Source organism: Cupressus sempervirens, chromosome 3 (genome assembly GCF_028749045.1).
Source record: "Cupressus sempervirens isolate cs-2001-9-10 chromosome 3, ASM2874904v1, whole genome shotgun sequence".
NCBI classification, from domain to species: domain Eukaryota; kingdom Viridiplantae; phylum Streptophyta; class Pinopsida; order Cupressales; family Cupressaceae; genus Cupressus; species Cupressus sempervirens.
In genome coordinates, this window is record NC_143120.1 from 339,299,810 (window position 1) to 339,318,805 (window position 18,996).

Consider the following 18,996-nt stretch of genomic DNA (forward strand, 5'->3'; position numbering starts at 1 on the left):
TTGATGTATGAAATTCTGATGTATGAGATTTGAACACTGCCCTAGAGCACCAAAGTATGTTCGATGATGCCCAACAAAAAATTATTCTTTAGTTGCATGAAGATCAAACAAAGTACTATGCAATGAATTGTAGACCGGAAATTCACATTCAATAATGATAGCACTTCAAATTATAATGACTGAATCTTGAAAAACAATTGTGAATATATATTAAATATCGTTCTGGATTACAATTTGTCTTCTAGGTAAGACTTTACAAATTTGAAGCACACTATGAAATATCGGAATGATATTTCCTACAAGAGACTAGGGCAGAGGTGAACCATTGAAACTGCAATCACAAAATAGGGAGGATCTTCCACCTTCAAAATTGCACATGAACTACCTTCAGCCATCAACTTCTGAAAATACAAAAGAGTTAGATACATTCCATGATGATTTACAATGCCCTGCAATCTCCATATAAAGGCCTCCAATAAACATCTAGAGATTTACAATGGCTGACATTATTGATTTATTTTATTATTATTTGGACCCTTTTATTTAATTATTTAATTAATTACTTAAATTAGTCCTTATAAAATTGTTTTACTTTTTGGACAACTTAATTAATTACAACACTTATAAAAATTGGGAACATCACAAATCCTCCCAAGCAATCCATAATAAATAATTTGACGAAGAAGTTCCAAGATCCCAAACTAAGTGCAAACATTGGTAGTGGTTCTATTGAAATCTCCATGTTGCTTCTGGATCACATGCATGAGGAAACCGCCACCAAGCTTCCACTATGCCAACCTGATATAAACATTACCATGTTGAAAGTCATTAGGATACAAAAGAAGCCAAGCATAAAGCACATCAATGTTCCAATCCAAAGCCTTTATGTCATCATGCACATCAATCTCTTATGGAATCTCATAAGTTAGGTAGATCTTGTTGTTTTCATGAGGAAGCCCTTCACATGAGAGTTTTCAATCATGCATGCCTCATGACCAACCAAAGGATAAACTTCATAATCAGCCAATTGTAGAGATTACTCCTAGAAAAGATCCTCAGTCAAGTCCACATCACCAAGAATTTGAACAACCACTAGTAGAGCTTGCTTCCTTCGGAGGGTCACTGATACAACAAGCATCTTATCAAGTTGATTGATGAGTATTGGATTGACAAGAGTTGCGCAATCATCTTCTTCACCCTTGCAATTGTGTTTAAGGATTAGGTGTTCTCAGCTTGAAGTGACAATTATTGTCTGTTACTTGTCCATATATCTAAGCATATCATTATCCTCTTTAGGGTTTACGGTGTCATGTAGCCACTTATCAATCTCCCACTTTAGGTTATTCTTGTATAATATTTTACCCTCTAGAGGATGAATACTTCATTTGCAATTCTCTAGTCTTTAAGAGATATGTATATTTGGAATCGTCTATAAATAAATGTTTTTATTATAACTAGAGCAAATGAAAGGTCCTATAGATTTACAAAGATAATGTTTCTATAAGAAACAATTGTGAACTAAAGACAAAAATAGAAACTAACTACTAATGAACTAAGGACTAACTAAGATGACCATAAAAAAATAAGACAATATTCGAGCCCCTCTTAATGGTCATCATCTATTGTTTTTCGGTCACCAATTCTTCAAAACAAAATGTTAATGACCAAGAAGCCATCTAATCTAATGTTGGGTAACAAAGGCATTACTCCCTATAGCCAAAGAAATCGAACTAAAACTGAAACCACAATTTTGAGGAAAAATGAGAAACCCTTTTTGCAAATGAGCACCACGCCCCAAAATAGATTGCAAGATGTTTCACCAAGAACTTTTACAGATGAGCACTACAACTCATAAAATATTGCAAAAAGCAATGATTTTTTACAAGAAAATACAAAAAAACCACACATAATTTTTTACGTGAAAAATCAATCAAAACTAGACAACAGAATCCAAGACACAGATCACAGAATACAAAGCTTTGTTTTTTAGGAAAACTTGGTAACCCAATAGATAATTTTTTGTGGAAAAAAATATCAAGACCTATAACAGATACTTTTTTAGGAAAAATTTACTAAAACCCACTAGAGAAACCTATATGCTGGAAAACACGAAACTTTGTGTGGTAAAACAACACATTCAAGCAACATGCAAAAATATGCAAGTACATGCAACCCTCAAAGACTAGAGGCTTTTGCTCAAACAAAGAAATCTGCGATTAAAACCCTCGACAAAGCTCGTAATTCTCAGCAAAAAAAAATTGCAGATGAACCACAAAAATTTCATAAAATGCCTCCAACAATTTTTATGTTAAAAAAAACAAAAAACAAATTTCTAGGGACAAATATCCAAATTAGAAGAGGCTCAAAATTTTATCGAAAAATTCCAAATTTTATATAATCACATCAACTCACTTTGATACAATGTTATGGTAAATCGATGTTGTCATAAACAAAGGAGATGAAAACTCCTTATATAGATTTACAAAAATGATGTTCCTTAAAGAAATGGTCGTGATCTAAGAACGAAAAATAGAAAGTAAATAATAAGCTAAAGACTAACTAAGATGACCATTAACAAAACAATATAATATTCTAATAGAGTTGGGAGATGTTCTCAAGATAACTAATACATTGATTACCATAGTGTTGGCTAACAAATTTGTCTCTAATTTAAATTTTATCTACTGACTCAAGCCCTCCTTAAGAATCAGATATTTAGAGTCTAGACAACAATTGGGGAAACATTTGTTCTATTTTGCCCTAAATTTTAAATAAGGTACAACTACCTTGTTGGATATTCAATGAATCATCCCTAAACTAACACATATACATGCTATTAATCAAAAAGCAAATAAGGCAACATGCATTCATTCATCAATATTCAATGAACACAAAGATCAAAATAGATATACCATAACATCCAGAAAATCATAATTTTTTGCACATAACTACATTCACTAACATTTACTGATTATCAATATTTAACATGCAAAATGTGCACTATTCCACACAAACTTGAAATTAAATGAATCCACTAAACAGGGTAACCATCTATAAAGAAACAACTACTCCAAGAGTTCAAGCACACAAATTTAAACTTCTCTAATAGATCAAAATGCTTCCCATTTACAGACATAAATCTCATTCAAGTTTATATTTCGAAACACACGTGCATAATATTATCTACCAAAAGTCTTTTGAAAAACAACATTTCAAACCCCTCACACTTCCCTATTTTCAACATATATAAAACTATCTAAACCATAATTAACTAAAATCATTGAGGTTTCAAACCAACCTCAAGGTAGAGTCTGAGTAAGTTTTATAAATGAATACTATCTAAAGATAAACATCCCAAAGTTTTAAAGAAATTTTCTATTTAAAATAAGCAAGAAAACTAAGAAATAGCAACTGGTTCTTAATCTGTGCTATTGTTAGAGGAGGTGCCACATAAGCCCTTCCACTCCTTGTAATCATTAACAAATCCCTGAATCAACGGAATATTGGGGGTTTTGTTGTGCAAGATCCTTAACTTCCACGCCTCTTTTTCCATTTGAGCTTGGTTACTCTATTTGCATGCCTCAGTTGTTCATCAACACATAGGTAAAGCAGGGCTCCAACCCTCGCCACTTTGGTGAAGTCAGTCGCGGTTGGAGTTTTCTCTTTCTTCACATGTCCGACCATGTCCTCAAAGGCTTTTACAACAGCATCTATATCGTGCTCCATCGTGCCATCATGCCAAAAATAGGTCACACTAATGCACTGCACATCATTTGCAAGGCACTAGTTGAGATCTCATAATTCCTTCTCCAATTTTACAAACTTAGTGAGGGCAGCTTTGAGCACAAAGCTTCTCCAATCTATATAATTCCTTCTCCAATTTTACAAACTTGGTGAGGGCAGCTTTGAGCACAAAGTTTCTCCAATCTATATTTTTCTTCAATGCAAAAAGGAAACCTTCATCCAAGTATTTCAAAGTTTTCTCAGACAGAAATTTAGTAACCCCATACCTTTGAACCTCATATATCTTTAGGGAAGTAGCCATCCATTTTGATTCCTCTACCTCTCACACCTGGGCTTGTGGTTGCAACTCATCAATCAATGCAGTGGCATTATCATACACATTGTTAGAGTCCAAGATGAACTTGCTACCATCCCAAAGTACTACATCCGCCCATTCATCAAAGACCTCAACCAGAACCTTCCCCCTCTGAATATGGTTGAGCAACTTTTGACTCGCAGGAGAGGTAGGATCAAATGATTGAGTGGCCTGTGCAAGGAGTTGTGGGTTTGGACTACTAAACGCATTAATGTATTGAGTCATTGCCTTTATGGTCCATTTCAGTTTTTAGACAGCGCCCGCTTGGCTGAAACTTCAAAGTGATGACTGTCCACTTCCCTATTGGCAATGCCCAGATTCATCTTTTCCACATTAATATTATTTATCGCTGGCTTAGCCACTCTGGCTACCGAATTACCCGTTTTCAAGTCATTGTCCACCCTAGAAGTGATCTTCACCTTCTTGGACTTAGGGGTTTTCACAAAAAATTTGCTTACCATATCTCCTATGGGGAGAAAAACTGACACTATGTTGCACTTCTTGTTCACAAAAGCCATTAGCCATTAGGGGGTAGTGCCTATTGAAACTTTAGCAGCATTGGGTTTGTCAAGAGTTTGGGCAATAGTCACAATCGAGTCATCCAAATCTAGGAGATCATCTTTTAGTTGGTCTAAATCAATTGGTAACAGGTTGGCACATTGTTCCTTTTTCCCTTGTTCTCCTTGTACTCTTGATCTAAGTCCACTATCTTGTCGTTACTTGTTTATTGCTTCTTCCAAGCTCTTGTTCTTGACTTGGTCACTTGTGTAGTGAAGCATGTAACAATAGAACTTGTGGGCTATTTGTTGAAGGTTGACCACTTAGCTCTAGACCTCGTTTTACCTGCATCACAAGTCTAAACATCATCATCAAAAATCAAGGTTGGAGAAGGGGATTTAGGAGTCCCTTTAGACACCATGGCATTGTGATCCTAGATTCTCATTTTCCTCTTCTCTCCGAGCCAATTCTCAATTCTCTTTAATATGTTGAGAGTCCTCATCTGTATATCATATTTCTTTGTTTCTATTCAATTCACTTCAAGGAGAGGTTGACTCTTTATCTCTTCAAATTTTGGATCAATTACATCCTCATCATTTTCTTCGATGTCCATCTCCGATCCCATGGTTACAATTTGTTGCAAACAGAATCTGCTCCAATGTCTCTTCCTTACTTCCATCTCATCAAGGCAATCCTCCTAGAAATCTTCGAGATGAGGCATGGGCAAAAACTAATCACCTAGCCTTTAGTGTTGTTTAGCAAACCCTTGTTATCAAAATTAAGCCTGACTTTATAATATTTAAAATCAAATCTCTTCAGATCATATCCTACACTTAATGCCTCAAAAAAGGTTTTGCATGAACAAAGGCCTAATTCAAGAGGGAAAGGGATCTCCCATTCCTCCTCTAGCAGATATTTCTTGTAAATATATGTCAGTTGACTGCATAATTCGGCCAACACAAAATAGTCTAGGGTGTACCAAGGTAATTCACCAGCTCAACTTCATAACCTCCCACACAAATGTACGTGAAATGGGGGTACTAAATATAATAGGTGCCATAGATGCTCACCAGCTGCTTTGCTTCATCAATCGTCCTCTTGGTCAATGCACCAGTTATTTCAAAGAACAATCTGGAAGTAAAGACATAATTTACCCTTTTGTAATCTTCCACTGCTCTTTCTTTTTGCGAGGAGTTGGGGAGGAATATTCGTAGATTTTAACACTTCCAAACAATGGTTCATTGGGGGTACCAACCCACTCTCTTCTGTGGGCAAAGAAATACCTGAGGTATGATGCCATATAAAAATCCTTGTTACCGAGGCATGTCACTTTCAGTTGGTCTTGCATGGCTTCAGCTATTACTTCTCCCCAATCTATATATTGGGTTCCCTCCAAGACAATCTGTATGAAAAAGTACATCCATTCTGCGAAAAGGTATGCCCAGCAAGCTCCCTTTACCCTGTGCAATAACACCACCAAATCCCTCACAAAAGGTTTCATATGCTCTCGGGTGAGAGGTTTTGGCAACCTGGAGCCACCTTTCTAAAATTTAAGCAACCAATTCTTAGCTATGACACTTTTGTGTTTATCTGCACTCTTACTAAACTTAGCAATGGAAAGGGAAGGAGTAAATTCAGAAAGTCTCTCTCGGGTATTTTAAATACAGATGCAATTGTTTCCCTCTCTATTGACAACAGGATTGCCCCATCATCTTTACAAATGAATTGATGCCTGACATCATACCTGTTAATACATTCCCTAACCAGTTCTGGAACAAAATAGTTGAAGGAAATGCAGCAACTTCAACTAGGCCACTCTCTGAAATTTCCTTTATAAGGGGTTCTTTTGCCTGGTTTCTCAACCTTCCCTCGAATCTTCTACGTCAAATTGCATGAGGAATATATCTCAAATGTTGGGGTTTTGCAAACTAGGCTTAGCCATATTGTCAAAGATATGTAAAGCGGACTTCATAATCACATTTTTTTGCTTAACCAAAAGACAAAATTTCTTAAAAACACAACTACTGCAAATTAGTGACAGGAAGAAAGTTTCTAAGACTAATGAGCTGAAATCAACTGCAATCTCTGCGACTGAAAAATCAACTTTACCTCTGCCGCTTTGCCTCATATTAGCAACTGTAATCATTTGTTTTGCTTAAGCCATTCTTTATATTCATTGTGGATGAAATCTTGGAGATTAATTACACTATCTGTTAGTTCGTGTTGATTTATCATGATGTGACATCTTCGCAGCATGAGAATCTATAACCCGTCACGTGATGGCGTAACCTCACCTTTCAATGATTACATCCGTGCTTTGCCAGCTCATCAGTTTATGATTACTTTGAGATCATCGGAATATTCTTTCCTAACAGTGGCTGCCTCTTATAAACTCATTATTAAAATCACCCCCTTCAAAGCTTATGTACTACCTTATACCGAACAAGCTCATTTGACCCTTCAAAAGGTGGTTCATCGGGTTCATACTCTCCTCCATGAGTGTGCATTTCAAAACATCAAAACAAAAATTACCATCCCAACATGGGCTGATGTGACAGTTTGGTGGGGCCAGAAGTGTTTAAACCTTGAACCATAATGAGCTGAATGAACCTTGGGTGAAAGTGGTTCAATAGGTTCATTCGGATTCAATTGGGTTCATCGAGTTCAATGGGGTTAAAAGACTTGTTTCTTACAGACTTAACCATTTTGAAAAGGATGACAAGCACTAAACGAGATTTTGAGTTGTATGGACTTCATGAACTTCATGAGCCACTCAAAACCTAATTTTTGGAACAAATGAACCATGATGAACTCCTAAGGCAAAGACTCATTTTAAAGGTTCAGGGGTCAAAAATTTCAAAGATGTGCATGAAAAGTTTAACAATGTATAATGCAAAGCATGACAACACATAGTTAGCAATCTTGTGGTTCACAAGCAGACATCTACTTTGAGTTATATGGAAAAGAAACAAACTGGTTCTCCAAGGGTAGGAGAAGCATGGGTTTGAGTTCTAATGCTTATTTTTCTGAAGTCGAAGTCCCCAAATAAAATACTATTTCATTTTGTGGCCAATTTGCTCAAGATAACTAATACATTGTTGCCATAGGGAGTAATCTTGTTGCCAACAATGCAGAACATCTAATTGCAATTCTGTGGAGCAATGAAATAAACTGTTCCTCCAAGGGCGGGAGGCAAGGGTTCCAGTTCTAATACTTATTTTTGTAGAAATGAAGTCACCTAAAATAAAAGAGTTTACAGTAATTCCAGTTTTCTAGATTGTGGCCAATTGAAAGATTTGCTCAAGTTGACATCCACATTGATTGTTGTAGTGAGGATTTTGAGGTTAACAATGCAGACATCTACTTGGAGTTCTATGGCAAAGAAATAAACTGTTTCTCCATTGGAAGGATTCAAGGAAGCATGAGTCTGATGTACATACTTGGAGGGATCCCATTGTAACATGCTATTAACTGCAGTAGCTAATTGATGACCCCAAACTTCCTCCCAGTGAAGCATCTTAAGGAATCAGCTCTAGCAGCTGATTGGAAAAGTAGTCTATCAACATCTTTGTGTTTCTATTTCAGTGTATTTCCCACATTCCAAGACAGACTGTAATTACAATCAATAAGAAGAATTTGATTCCTCCTCTTCAAGATCAATATCTTCTCTTTGTGAAGTAACCCATGATTGATCCAGACTTACTTGTGTAAGACTTTTATTTGCAGCTGCTTATGGTTTTCTTTTCTTGATTTACAATCCCAGGTAGCTTTAGGAATCAGATCTCGTGTGAGAATACTTGAGTTTCCCACTTTTGGTGCATTAAAAGCTTTAGAGGTGCTAGATATTTGAAGTGAAGCAGAATTTCTTTGTTTAGCCTAGAGAATTTGGATTAGTTGGCTGATTCCTTTGATTTTCCTTATTCGTGTGCTGATCTTTATCCTCATTCTGACCAGTGCCACTGGAATCCTCCACTAGGACATCAAAAGGATTTGATATAGGTATTTTTGGGAAAACCATGGTCATGGCCTTACTTTCTCATTTTATAAGCTATTTGGAATCTGTTTCACCCATCAATTCATTGCCCTTCTGAGTGTTCATTCTGACTGTGGCTCTTGCATTGTTTATATATCTTACGTCACCTTTGGCACGTTCTCTTCCTGGGCCTAATTCATTGACAGCAAACAAAGGCAGAACATTGCGAGTTGTACTTGGAACCTGCATCAGTTCCCATTCCACTCCTCTAAGATCAGAATGATTTTATCAGGCACGGGTTTGTGAAGGTTCACATTGACTTAAAGACTTGAATCCTGGCATAGATGACAACTCCTGCTTTCTTTGTGATTTATAATTTACCCTAAATCCTAAATGATAGCATATTCCTGCCAATATTCACGTTAAAATGAGTTTTTGTCATACTCTAGCATCTATTACCATTCATTTCTGGTCATATTTTACCATTTTAATTGTTTTTACAAGTTCAGTCTAGTTTATCTGATATTTAATCTTAAAAAGTATCTAAGTGGTATGGTATATTCATTTGAAATATTGTCAAAGACTTAAAATCATCAACTTTATTAGCTACTAATTTCATTGCAACCCCATGGTTATATGAATCCATCTGATGGAAATAGACTCAGTAAGATTCAATGATTTTGAACCGATGCCTCTCATACTTCCATTGTATTGTGTCCTGTTTCTGTCATGTTTATCACATACATACCATATAGAGTATACAAGCTTTAGTGAAAACAATTCATGTAAGTACTATTAGTTCAATAAACTTGACATTCTTAAAATGAGCTCATAGGATAACGGCTATAATATAAAATAGCTGGACTATAGTTTATCTGAAAACATTTTTCTATTTAAAGGGAACCTCCTCACCCTTGTATCACAATAACACAACCCCTACCACTGCATTTCTGAAACTTTGGGAGAAGTTTTTCATTTGCATCCAGGACAACGGTATAGCTATAAATTGCACCTGCTTATTTCAAATTTTATATTCTCACACATATTATTGTATATAGAATCAACCATAACCTTGCTGCCTGAAAATTACTATTTTAAAAATGCATACAGTTTCCCAGACAGAAAAAGAACTTAAAAGCGCTATTTTGAAATTGGCTCAATTTTCACCATTTTTCAAAAGTCAATCTTGCTTGTTGGCATAAACCAAGCATTAATGTAACTTTATGTCTGTTATGATTATTCAGTTTCTTAATTATTACCTTATAATAATTTTAATGTTAAACTAATTAAAAGTAAATATTTTTCAGCTATACCTTATAATATTTTTAATGTTAAACTAATTAAAAGTAAATATTTTTCAGCTATTCTACAGTCATGATCAACACTTCCTGGCACCTAGAGTCCTTGACACAATAATATGCCAATGATTCAAATTTTCAATAATGTCAAAAAATTATCACCATTCCACAAAAATAATACTCTAGAGTAAGCCAACCAGATCAGATTCACTACTGGGCTTTGCAGCCCAAAGTCGAAGATTGATAGTGTTTCCCGTGTCATATCCTGGAATGGGGTTGTCATATGCAACCGCTTCTACCTACAAGCAATCAACATGTTCAATTCATCAAGCACTATCTTACACCAATAGAATAACATTTCAATTAGATACAGAACGGATCGTCAGTAGATAGAGCTGACGTTAAATTCGTGAGAAATTCAGGCACATCTGACTTAAAATAATATTTTAAAACAGAAACTGCTCATTCTTAAACCCATATAGAGTGAACCAGAGCCCAATCAGAAATCTAGCTTACTTCGCACAGCCTTGCCAGACTAATATACCAGTACATCTGACGCAGGGCATTACCAATAATTTTACTGACTGACAAAAAGTGAGCGTTTATTAGCCAATTCAAAAACATTACCATCTCTCCAGGAATCCATTTTCTTCTTCTTCTGCCCTTGTGAACTTCCTCCTCCACTTTCCCATAAAACTACAGTATAGCATAAAAAGCAAATTATTGCACAAAATAAAGAAAGAAACACTACCTCAAAACCACTTTTTAAAGGAAACATGCATAGGAAGGAATCCTGAGAAAACTGACCACAAGCATAAGTATAGCACACAACAGACAAAAACCATGAATCTGTTTTCTCCATACCTTTACTGGATATCTTATATGAACACGCTCAATCTCCCAAGGATTACCAAAGTTCAGCCAATAGTCTGGCTGTTCATGTTGAAACCCATCAAGTATAACTTGTCTAAACAGTCCATATTGATAACGTAAGCCATATCTGCATAAGCAATGTCAACTCCCTATTAAACTTACAAGAAGACATACATAAAAAAGTTGTTCATTTCTCAACAAAAAAACTTGTTCAAACATATTATAGTAACAAAATTAAACTAACCCCCAGGCTGGAAAATCTAAAGTTGAGAGTGAATCCATTAAACAAGCTGACAATCGAGCAAGCCCACCATTTCCAAGAGCTCCATCTGCTTCCTTAAATAATATGAGAACAAAACAAAATAAGTCCAATTAACGAATCTAAAGCATTATGTTATAAAGCTGCCTGGCAATTGATGTCCGGTATTTAGAAACATTTGAAACAAAACTGCCCTGAGAAATACAAACCATCTTAAGAATTATCTTCATGATTCAGCTTAGTAAACTTTAGATAACAGTAAGTCAGCATTTGAAATAACGACATATCACCCTTCTTTCAATATAAATATAAAATAACATAAGACAACTCCACAAAAGCCTCTATACAGAAATGGTTACCTATAGGAACCTAAATGATATTTTAGAGCATCTTCGGACAATAATTTATTCAAACGCTTAAACCTGAATATCAATGGAACCTTAACAAAAAAAAAATCTACTAATAGGAACTTTTCAACATTAAATATAGCATTTGCAAATTAGGTATCCACTTATGATGTATAAAGGATGCATGAACCACTCAACAAAACCTTTTAAGAATAATTATACAGATTACAAGGTTTTAAAAATTGTTCTACCACCATGAACGGTCAGGAGTCTTCCCCCACCCAAATGAACACTTTCAATAATTTATAGCAGAATTTTTCAAAATCCTAATCTAGTTGCCCAAGCCCTAAGGTGCAAGCGGGCCCCTCTAATAACCCACACCACCAAAAAACTCTATAAATATTAAATATGATAGCCACCCTCAATTGAAATCACATTCAGCAATTCACAATTTGCACTGAGGTTAAGGAGGTTCCGAAATCAAATTTCAATCTTCTTTGTAAATCATCATTTACCAATCTAAGAGACTTAGAACCAAATTATTCAAAATCTAGGATTTTCCATCAAACAAGATGTAAAATTGTTGACAAAAGAATTGTATAGCTGAATATTTATTTTACTAAGGTTTTCAAATGCCATTTTTTGTTTTAAGATTCAAATTTTCAATTCAACGATTTTATCAACATTGTTCTTAGGATTTATAAGATTATAAATATTGTTGTTAGCATCCGTATATAATTTTTTAAAACAATAAATGTTCTGTATTGGGTTTTGAAATGTTAAACCTTTGGGTTTAATTTTTTATGTTTCCTTGCATAAGAATGAACTAAATGATAACTTCTATAACCTCTTCCTCTCATCAGATGTAAGGTAAGAAAAACACAAGTCATCTTTCAATTTCAACCATTTATATATTTATGTTTAATTTAAAAATCTTTCAATTTTTAGATTGATTTTACTTTTATTACTCAAATTATCAAATGAGGTTTGCAAGTTTTGTTTATATCTACTCCTATGCTTCGTTCAACCTTAAATAAGAAAAAACAATGAACTTGTTAGAGCTATTGAAATCTCATTTTTGTTCCACTCAATTATTAGAACTAATGTGCATCTTCTATTATATCTCCTCAAATTATGTTAGGTGTATTATAATTTCACACTAAAACAAAGGGTAGGGATACAAAATTATGTGGTAAGCATGATAAGCATGACATGTCACCTGCTAACTAAGAAACTAAGAGCTGCTAGAGCTTCCCAATAAACACAATTTCTTATTTTTTGATGTAGCGCATCATAGCCTAAGAGGAAGTGTAGGGGTCAAGTTTATTTCTCAACCAAGTGGAACAAATGTTTAAGCCTAACGTATAGATAAGAGATAAGGCAAATGATGCCATTGAAAAATTCCTCTTTTCCAATGGCATTCCTTTCCATGTTGGCCATTTTCCTTATTGTAAGGAGGTTGTGGCTAAGATTATAAGACTAAGAACTTTGTATATGCCACTACGGGAGATGAAATTATAGAATACTATCTAGGATAAGAACTTTTCCAAGATAAACATTCCTTTGGAGGAAATGAATATCACATGGGTCACAACATTATCATGTGTGGAAGGACAAACATTAAGCACCATCCACTCATCAATATCATGATAATATGTACGGTGGAGTCTAAGTTCCTTAAGGTTATTAATTGTTTGTAATGTCCCTATTTGGGATTGCTCTGAATCTAGTCCTAGAATCACAAATTCCATTAAAATAAGAAATGTAAAACATTTAAGAGTTATAACTTCACTAATTAAAATGCATTATGCAAGGTAAATCCTAGGTTAGGTGGTGAAATCAAACATCCTTTTGGAGGAAATGAATATCACATGGGTCACAACATTATCATGTGTAGAAGGACAAACATTAAGCACCATCCACTTATCAATATCATGATAATATGTACGGTGGAGCCGAAATTCCTTAAGGCTATTAATTGTTTGTAATGTCCGCCTATTTGGGATTGCTCTGAATCTAGTCCTAGAATCACAAATACCATTAAAATAAGAAATGTAAAATAATTAAGAGTTAGTTAACTTCACCAATTAAAATGCATTAAGCAAGGTAAATCCTAGGTTAGGTGGTGAATTCATATCAAACTATATTGGATACTATATAATTCGTAAAACCAATCATTCTACAAGGGCCAGGAATCAAATATATAACTACAAATATGTCTATATTTATAAATCATTATCCACTAGATGTCATGTAATATCTATATTCATTTTTAGTATTCAACCATAATAGGGCATAAACAAGGGAGCACGATAGGGTGCCCAAAGCAATCCTCTTACTAAGCCCAAGAGCAGACTTAATACCCTTTTGGCCCACATGCAGAAGACATGTCAATCATCCATCATGAGGTCAACCTATTGGGTTACTCATCTCTGCCCTCCCTATTTGTCTCACCATATTCACCTGTTTATGATTGTGACCTTTTCATCAATCTACCATTATAATGGTTGGAGAGGAAACTGTAATAGGTTGCCCAGAAATCCTCCTATCTAAGCCCAGGGCAGAATGCAACACCCTCTTGGTCCACATATGACAGGCACATCAATCATTCATCATGGGTTGTGGCCTACTTAAAATGGCAATATTGCATTTGCTAATTCCTTTGATGTCTTTCCTCCATCAAAGTTAATCCTTAAACATCTTTTGCTCAATAATGAAAGGTTGTGTTCCTATTGGCGGTCACCCTTTGTTCCAAAATGGTGTTTCTTCAAATTTCTTTTACCCTAATCTTAATTGTTGTTACATTAGATTGCTGAATTTCTTTCAACTCATTAATTCGCCACCGTAAGGGGATGGCTTCTCATAGTAACTTGCCAATTGCTTGTTTCATTGAATTTGTTCCCTTGCTGAGAATATACCGATCAATTTGATGGAGTAGAATCACCATTTCCTCGTCTTGACTGATTGTGTATTATAGGAGATTGTGAAGTCTTGAATCAGACAATTTTCTTGTGCTAATCATGTAGAGGAGAATGAAATGTTTGGAACCAAAAGGATGTGAAATTTGAGGTTCACGTTCTAGGAGATGTTATTAAGTGAATTAGCGCTAAAAATAAGGTACACAGTGTTACATCCCAAATCTTGCCCTAAATTTTTTTTTTATATAGCCGTTGAACCAGAATAAGATTTTCATGATCAAAGTAGTTTTAGTCGTTATATTCATGTGAAATGGATTTAGTTTTTAGTCGTAATATTCATGTGAAAAGGATTTAGTTTTTAGTCGTTATATTCATGTGAAATGGATTTAGTTTTTAGTCATTATATTCATGTGAAATGGATTTAGTTTTTAGTCGTTATATTCATGTGAAATGGATTTAGTTTTTATTTTGTCATTAAATTCAATAAATCGTTATATTCATGTGAAACGGATTTAACTTAGTCATTATATTCATGTGAAATGGATTTAAGTTTCTAGTCGTGAATACAGTTTATAGCCGTTGAGTTTATACTGTTTTGTAGCCATGAGAAAAGAATATAGTTTTAACCATTATTCAATCAATTATTATTTATGATGGAAATTCCTACTACATTAGTAAATTATTAATTGTGCAATTGAAGTTTTCTTTTGCGAGAATGTTGTCTTGAAGGTTACAGGATAAGGACTCAAGAAGGAAGGGAAAGCATTATGAAATGAGGTCATCAGGAAATTGGGACTATCATGTGACCTAGTTATCAGGAATATCAGGTTTGATCAAAAGACGCCTTAGCAAGGTTGATAGGCTTGACAATTAAAGATCAAAGTGGAATGATTACATGAGCTAAAAAAAAAACAATAATAATAATAAAGATGCAAGATTTTAAATAAAATAAATAAGTTCTTACCTTTATTTATTAAATACATAATATCATTTAATATTATATCATTATCTTGTTTAGAATCACAATCAAATAACTTCAAAGTGGCACCGTTATAATGGGATCTCCAAAACAATAATGTCACTTTGAATATATCCAACTATAATTTAACCAAAATAACCATATAACATTAAATCGTAATAAAACCTTTCACTTTCTTGTCCCAGCGTTTCATATTCTCAATCGGTGGGAATTTTAAACGTCTTCCAACCTTGTAACGGCAGGAGACGAAGAGCCGGCCCACAATTCTTTTTTATTCAGGCTTTGTCGCTTTCTATAGGAGAGTATCAATACATCTGCCTGATCGCGTCTTCTTCATGGTAGTCGGAATTAATTAACCAGAAGCCGAGTGGGATAAGTGAAAGCAACTCTCCCTGTCGTAGTTTTGGTTTTCCTTTAAAAGATCTCCCAAAATTCCGTCTAAGTATCATTAGTCTGCAGTCTTGTTTGGTGAGTCACGAATTCATTTTTTTGAAGCAGACATGAAGCCCATTTTTGTGAGTCGGGATCCAGATTATATAGAAGACTTCATAAGCAGAGCACTCAGCAAAAGCGTAGACAAGTAAGGTGTTTTAATAACATTCACATTTCCTTGCTCACGGGTTCCATTATTTATGTCTTCTTTCTTTCTGAGTCGAATTAGAACAGAATGAATACTGAGTTGTATCATCACATCTGTGCTCATCGTAATGATAGAAAATCAGCTGAGATGTAAACGCTGTTTAGCAATCAAGTAGATGATGCTTAGGCAAATATTAAGACTTCTGATCTTTTATTTATCTGATATTCACTGCTATTCTGAATATAGAACTATAGCAATGACAGCCCGTATCTTAAATCTGTAGCATTGTGTCATGGATTGTTTTTTTTTAATAAATCAGAATCAGTAATATGATTAACACTAAACAACCAGGGAAACTCTAAGAATGAAAATTATAATCTTATGAATAAGATTTAAGGAGTTCAGGCACCAAGGAATCACCGATCTAAGGATCTGATAATGGTGGTGGTGTAGATGAACCTGATACAAGAAAAGAAGGAAAAATGTTAATAACTAATTTCAATATTTGCTCATGTAACCCACTTTGATAATTAATTGTCAAGCTGAGAGGTGGAGATCGGGTTACAAAACCCACCTCTGAAATCCTTGGTCAGGGCGAATAAAGGGGCATTCATGCCACAACAAAAAAAGATCGCGTTGTTGTCCTGATACTTCAGCCATTCAATTGAATAGCTGATGGGACCTCAACCCACCTGAGTACTCTGATGACTGGATCGATGAACATCCCAAGCCTGACCTCAGGGTAGGGAGGGCCGTTCTATTTAATTAGAACCTGCGGGGATAAGTGAAAAGGTCCGCGGTTGGGAGGTTAAGCCCATGATAATGCTTTCCTCTCACCAAAGTCAGAGCTTGGACAATTAGATGGAAAAGTCTCTCAAGAAATAAAAGTACGTATCTCTGTTCTGCTGAAAGATTCCATTCCATGTAAATAGATGTATCAAAAATAGATTCCTTAAGTATCTTAGAAGTAGTTTTCTCACATTATTTTAGATTAAGGTTGAAATTAGAAATCTTAAACGGTAGAATAAAGTTTGATATTCAGTAATTAATAATAGTTTCAAAACTTGAGATTTACTTTAAAAGAATAGATTTAGATAAACAAACAGATAACTAGAATATTAAATTTAGCTAGGTGCAGAGTAACCGGATGCTACACACAGTGAGAACATGGCTCATGATTTCTCTACAATTTGGATTATTGTTTGACATGTTGTCATTGCTGTCGATGGTATTTAGACAATTGGAGAACGTTGTCCTTCATGTCAAAAATATTTTGAACAAGATTATGGGCAAGATTAATTGTTGTCATCTTATATCACACATTGGAGTGATTCCTTTCTGCGATTGGAGTGACAAAGTGAAGTGACTTGGATCAGTTTTACAAGGAAGTTTGAAGCAGGTTCATAAGATATTTTGAGCAGGGATACCAAGATTAGTGAGATCAAATTTATAAGAAAATTAGATATTTATTTGGGCCAATTCATTTTTAACCACCCCTATAAGTACCTCCCTCATATTGATGCCTTCATCATCAATGGTGGCCAACAAAACTTTGAAGTTTGTTTGAGGAAGTATCAATTATTTTAATGAGTAGCAATGCCCGAGTAAAAAAATATATACAAATTGCCACATTAAGCAATCCTTGACGAATAAGGAAAGCAACAATATGAGTATGAGATGTGGCAATTAGAAGACAGCGTATATAATTAAGTTAGTGGTATAGCAGCAATCAAGTAATGAATTCAAAAAAGAAAATAATATGCATTACATAGGCACTGATAGAGTGTGACTAATAGGAAGGGATAAAATCAAAAACAAGAATTATTCAAGCAAACAGCAGCAACTAAGAAGGCAGTGACTTGATATAATACATATATGGGATGAGATATATTGAAGAACACCAAATAACTTCTAGAAGGATTATATTAGCAATGGCTGACTCCCTTGCCATTGTCTCCCTTTCAAAGGAATTGAAATGAATTAAATTAAATCAAAATTATATCAGTTTATTTGAGGCCCACTACTTCCACAAAGCCGCCTTCTTCAGTAGGGATGTTTACTTTGGGAAGAGGCATGAAAGACATAAATAAGGATTGTTGAATAGTTACAATACAGTATTCTAAAGCATGAATTCAATGTTACCAATATCAATATAAGAGATTATTACCAATGATAAGCATACCAAATATTTGTGAGGGAAAATCATATTCCTTATTGATTACCAAAAACAAGTAAATCATTTGTGTTCCAATGTTCTTAAATAGTGCTCGGTTGGTTAGGGAGACCAACTGACACATCCCCTCGCCACCTAACTACTCAAACCCATTACTAATTATCTTTCATCACATTATCCGTATATTATCCTCCCCCCCCCCCCCCCCCACAAGTAAAGAAGTCGTCTCCAAACGACTACCCAACAAACAACCAAAAGAAAAATAGACTTCAAGATGTAGGGTGGGAAGAAGCCGTAGATCTCGTTCTGCTGCCATTTGCTTATAGCTCGAATTCCTTGTAGTAGTCACAAAGCTATCCTTTTATGTTGATGCCAACTCCTCTACTTTGACTTCTTTCTCCAATTCCCACTCTTCTTTCATTCTTCTTGGCAACTCCTTTTCTTGTTGGAGTTCCAAGAATGTCCTCCTAAATGCCTCCTCCATTTAAGCAAGCGATTACATGATAGGTGGTTGCTCTATAACTGTAGGTATGGTTTTTCAAGCCTTCCGCGCCCTACTTCACTTTGCATGAGTAAGATCCAATCGGTATAGCAATCTTTCTTCATAAATTCCACAAGGGACTCCGTTGCTCTGACTATGGTGTCGAATTCTGCCCCTTAGCTTGCTTTATGATTTCCCTTGTGGTTTGTTCCATCTCCTATAAGCCCTTGAGGAGTTTTTCAGCTTCTTCTTCCAATGCGGGTGTCTATGTTCCTCTCCCTACCAGTTCCATGTGCTCGCTCTGTGCTTCCATCCTATCTTCTTTTTCCATCTCCAATAAGGTTGGTCAAGGTGGAGGTACATCTTTTGCACTCATCTCAAACTTTCTCAACAATCTATCTACCTCCTCCAACATTGTACCCTCAACATGTGTTGGCTCTTTATCGATTCCATCACCTTCCATGTACTTCCCACTACTTCTTTGTAGTCCTTTCTTTCCTGCGGATTGTACCACCAAT

General features: G+C 35.1%; 1 protein-coding gene across 1 annotated transcript in view; it reads right to left on the bottom strand.

The window, feature by feature from the left end:
- Positions 1-18,996, bottom strand: part of LOC149566376 (uncharacterized) — a 261,740-nt gene that overhangs the window by 224,015 nt on the left and 18,729 nt on the right. The window contains exons 4-7 of the mRNA XM_089819749.1: positions 10,986-11,077; positions 10,733-10,868; positions 10,496-10,564; positions 10,066-10,167 (exon numbers count right to left, since the gene is read on the bottom strand). Coding sequence (XP_089675875.1) covers positions 10,066-10,167; positions 10,496-10,564; positions 10,733-10,868; positions 10,986-11,077 — 399 coding nt within the window. The remainder of the gene's footprint in view (positions 1-10,065; positions 10,168-10,495; positions 10,565-10,732; positions 10,869-10,985; positions 11,078-18,996) is intronic.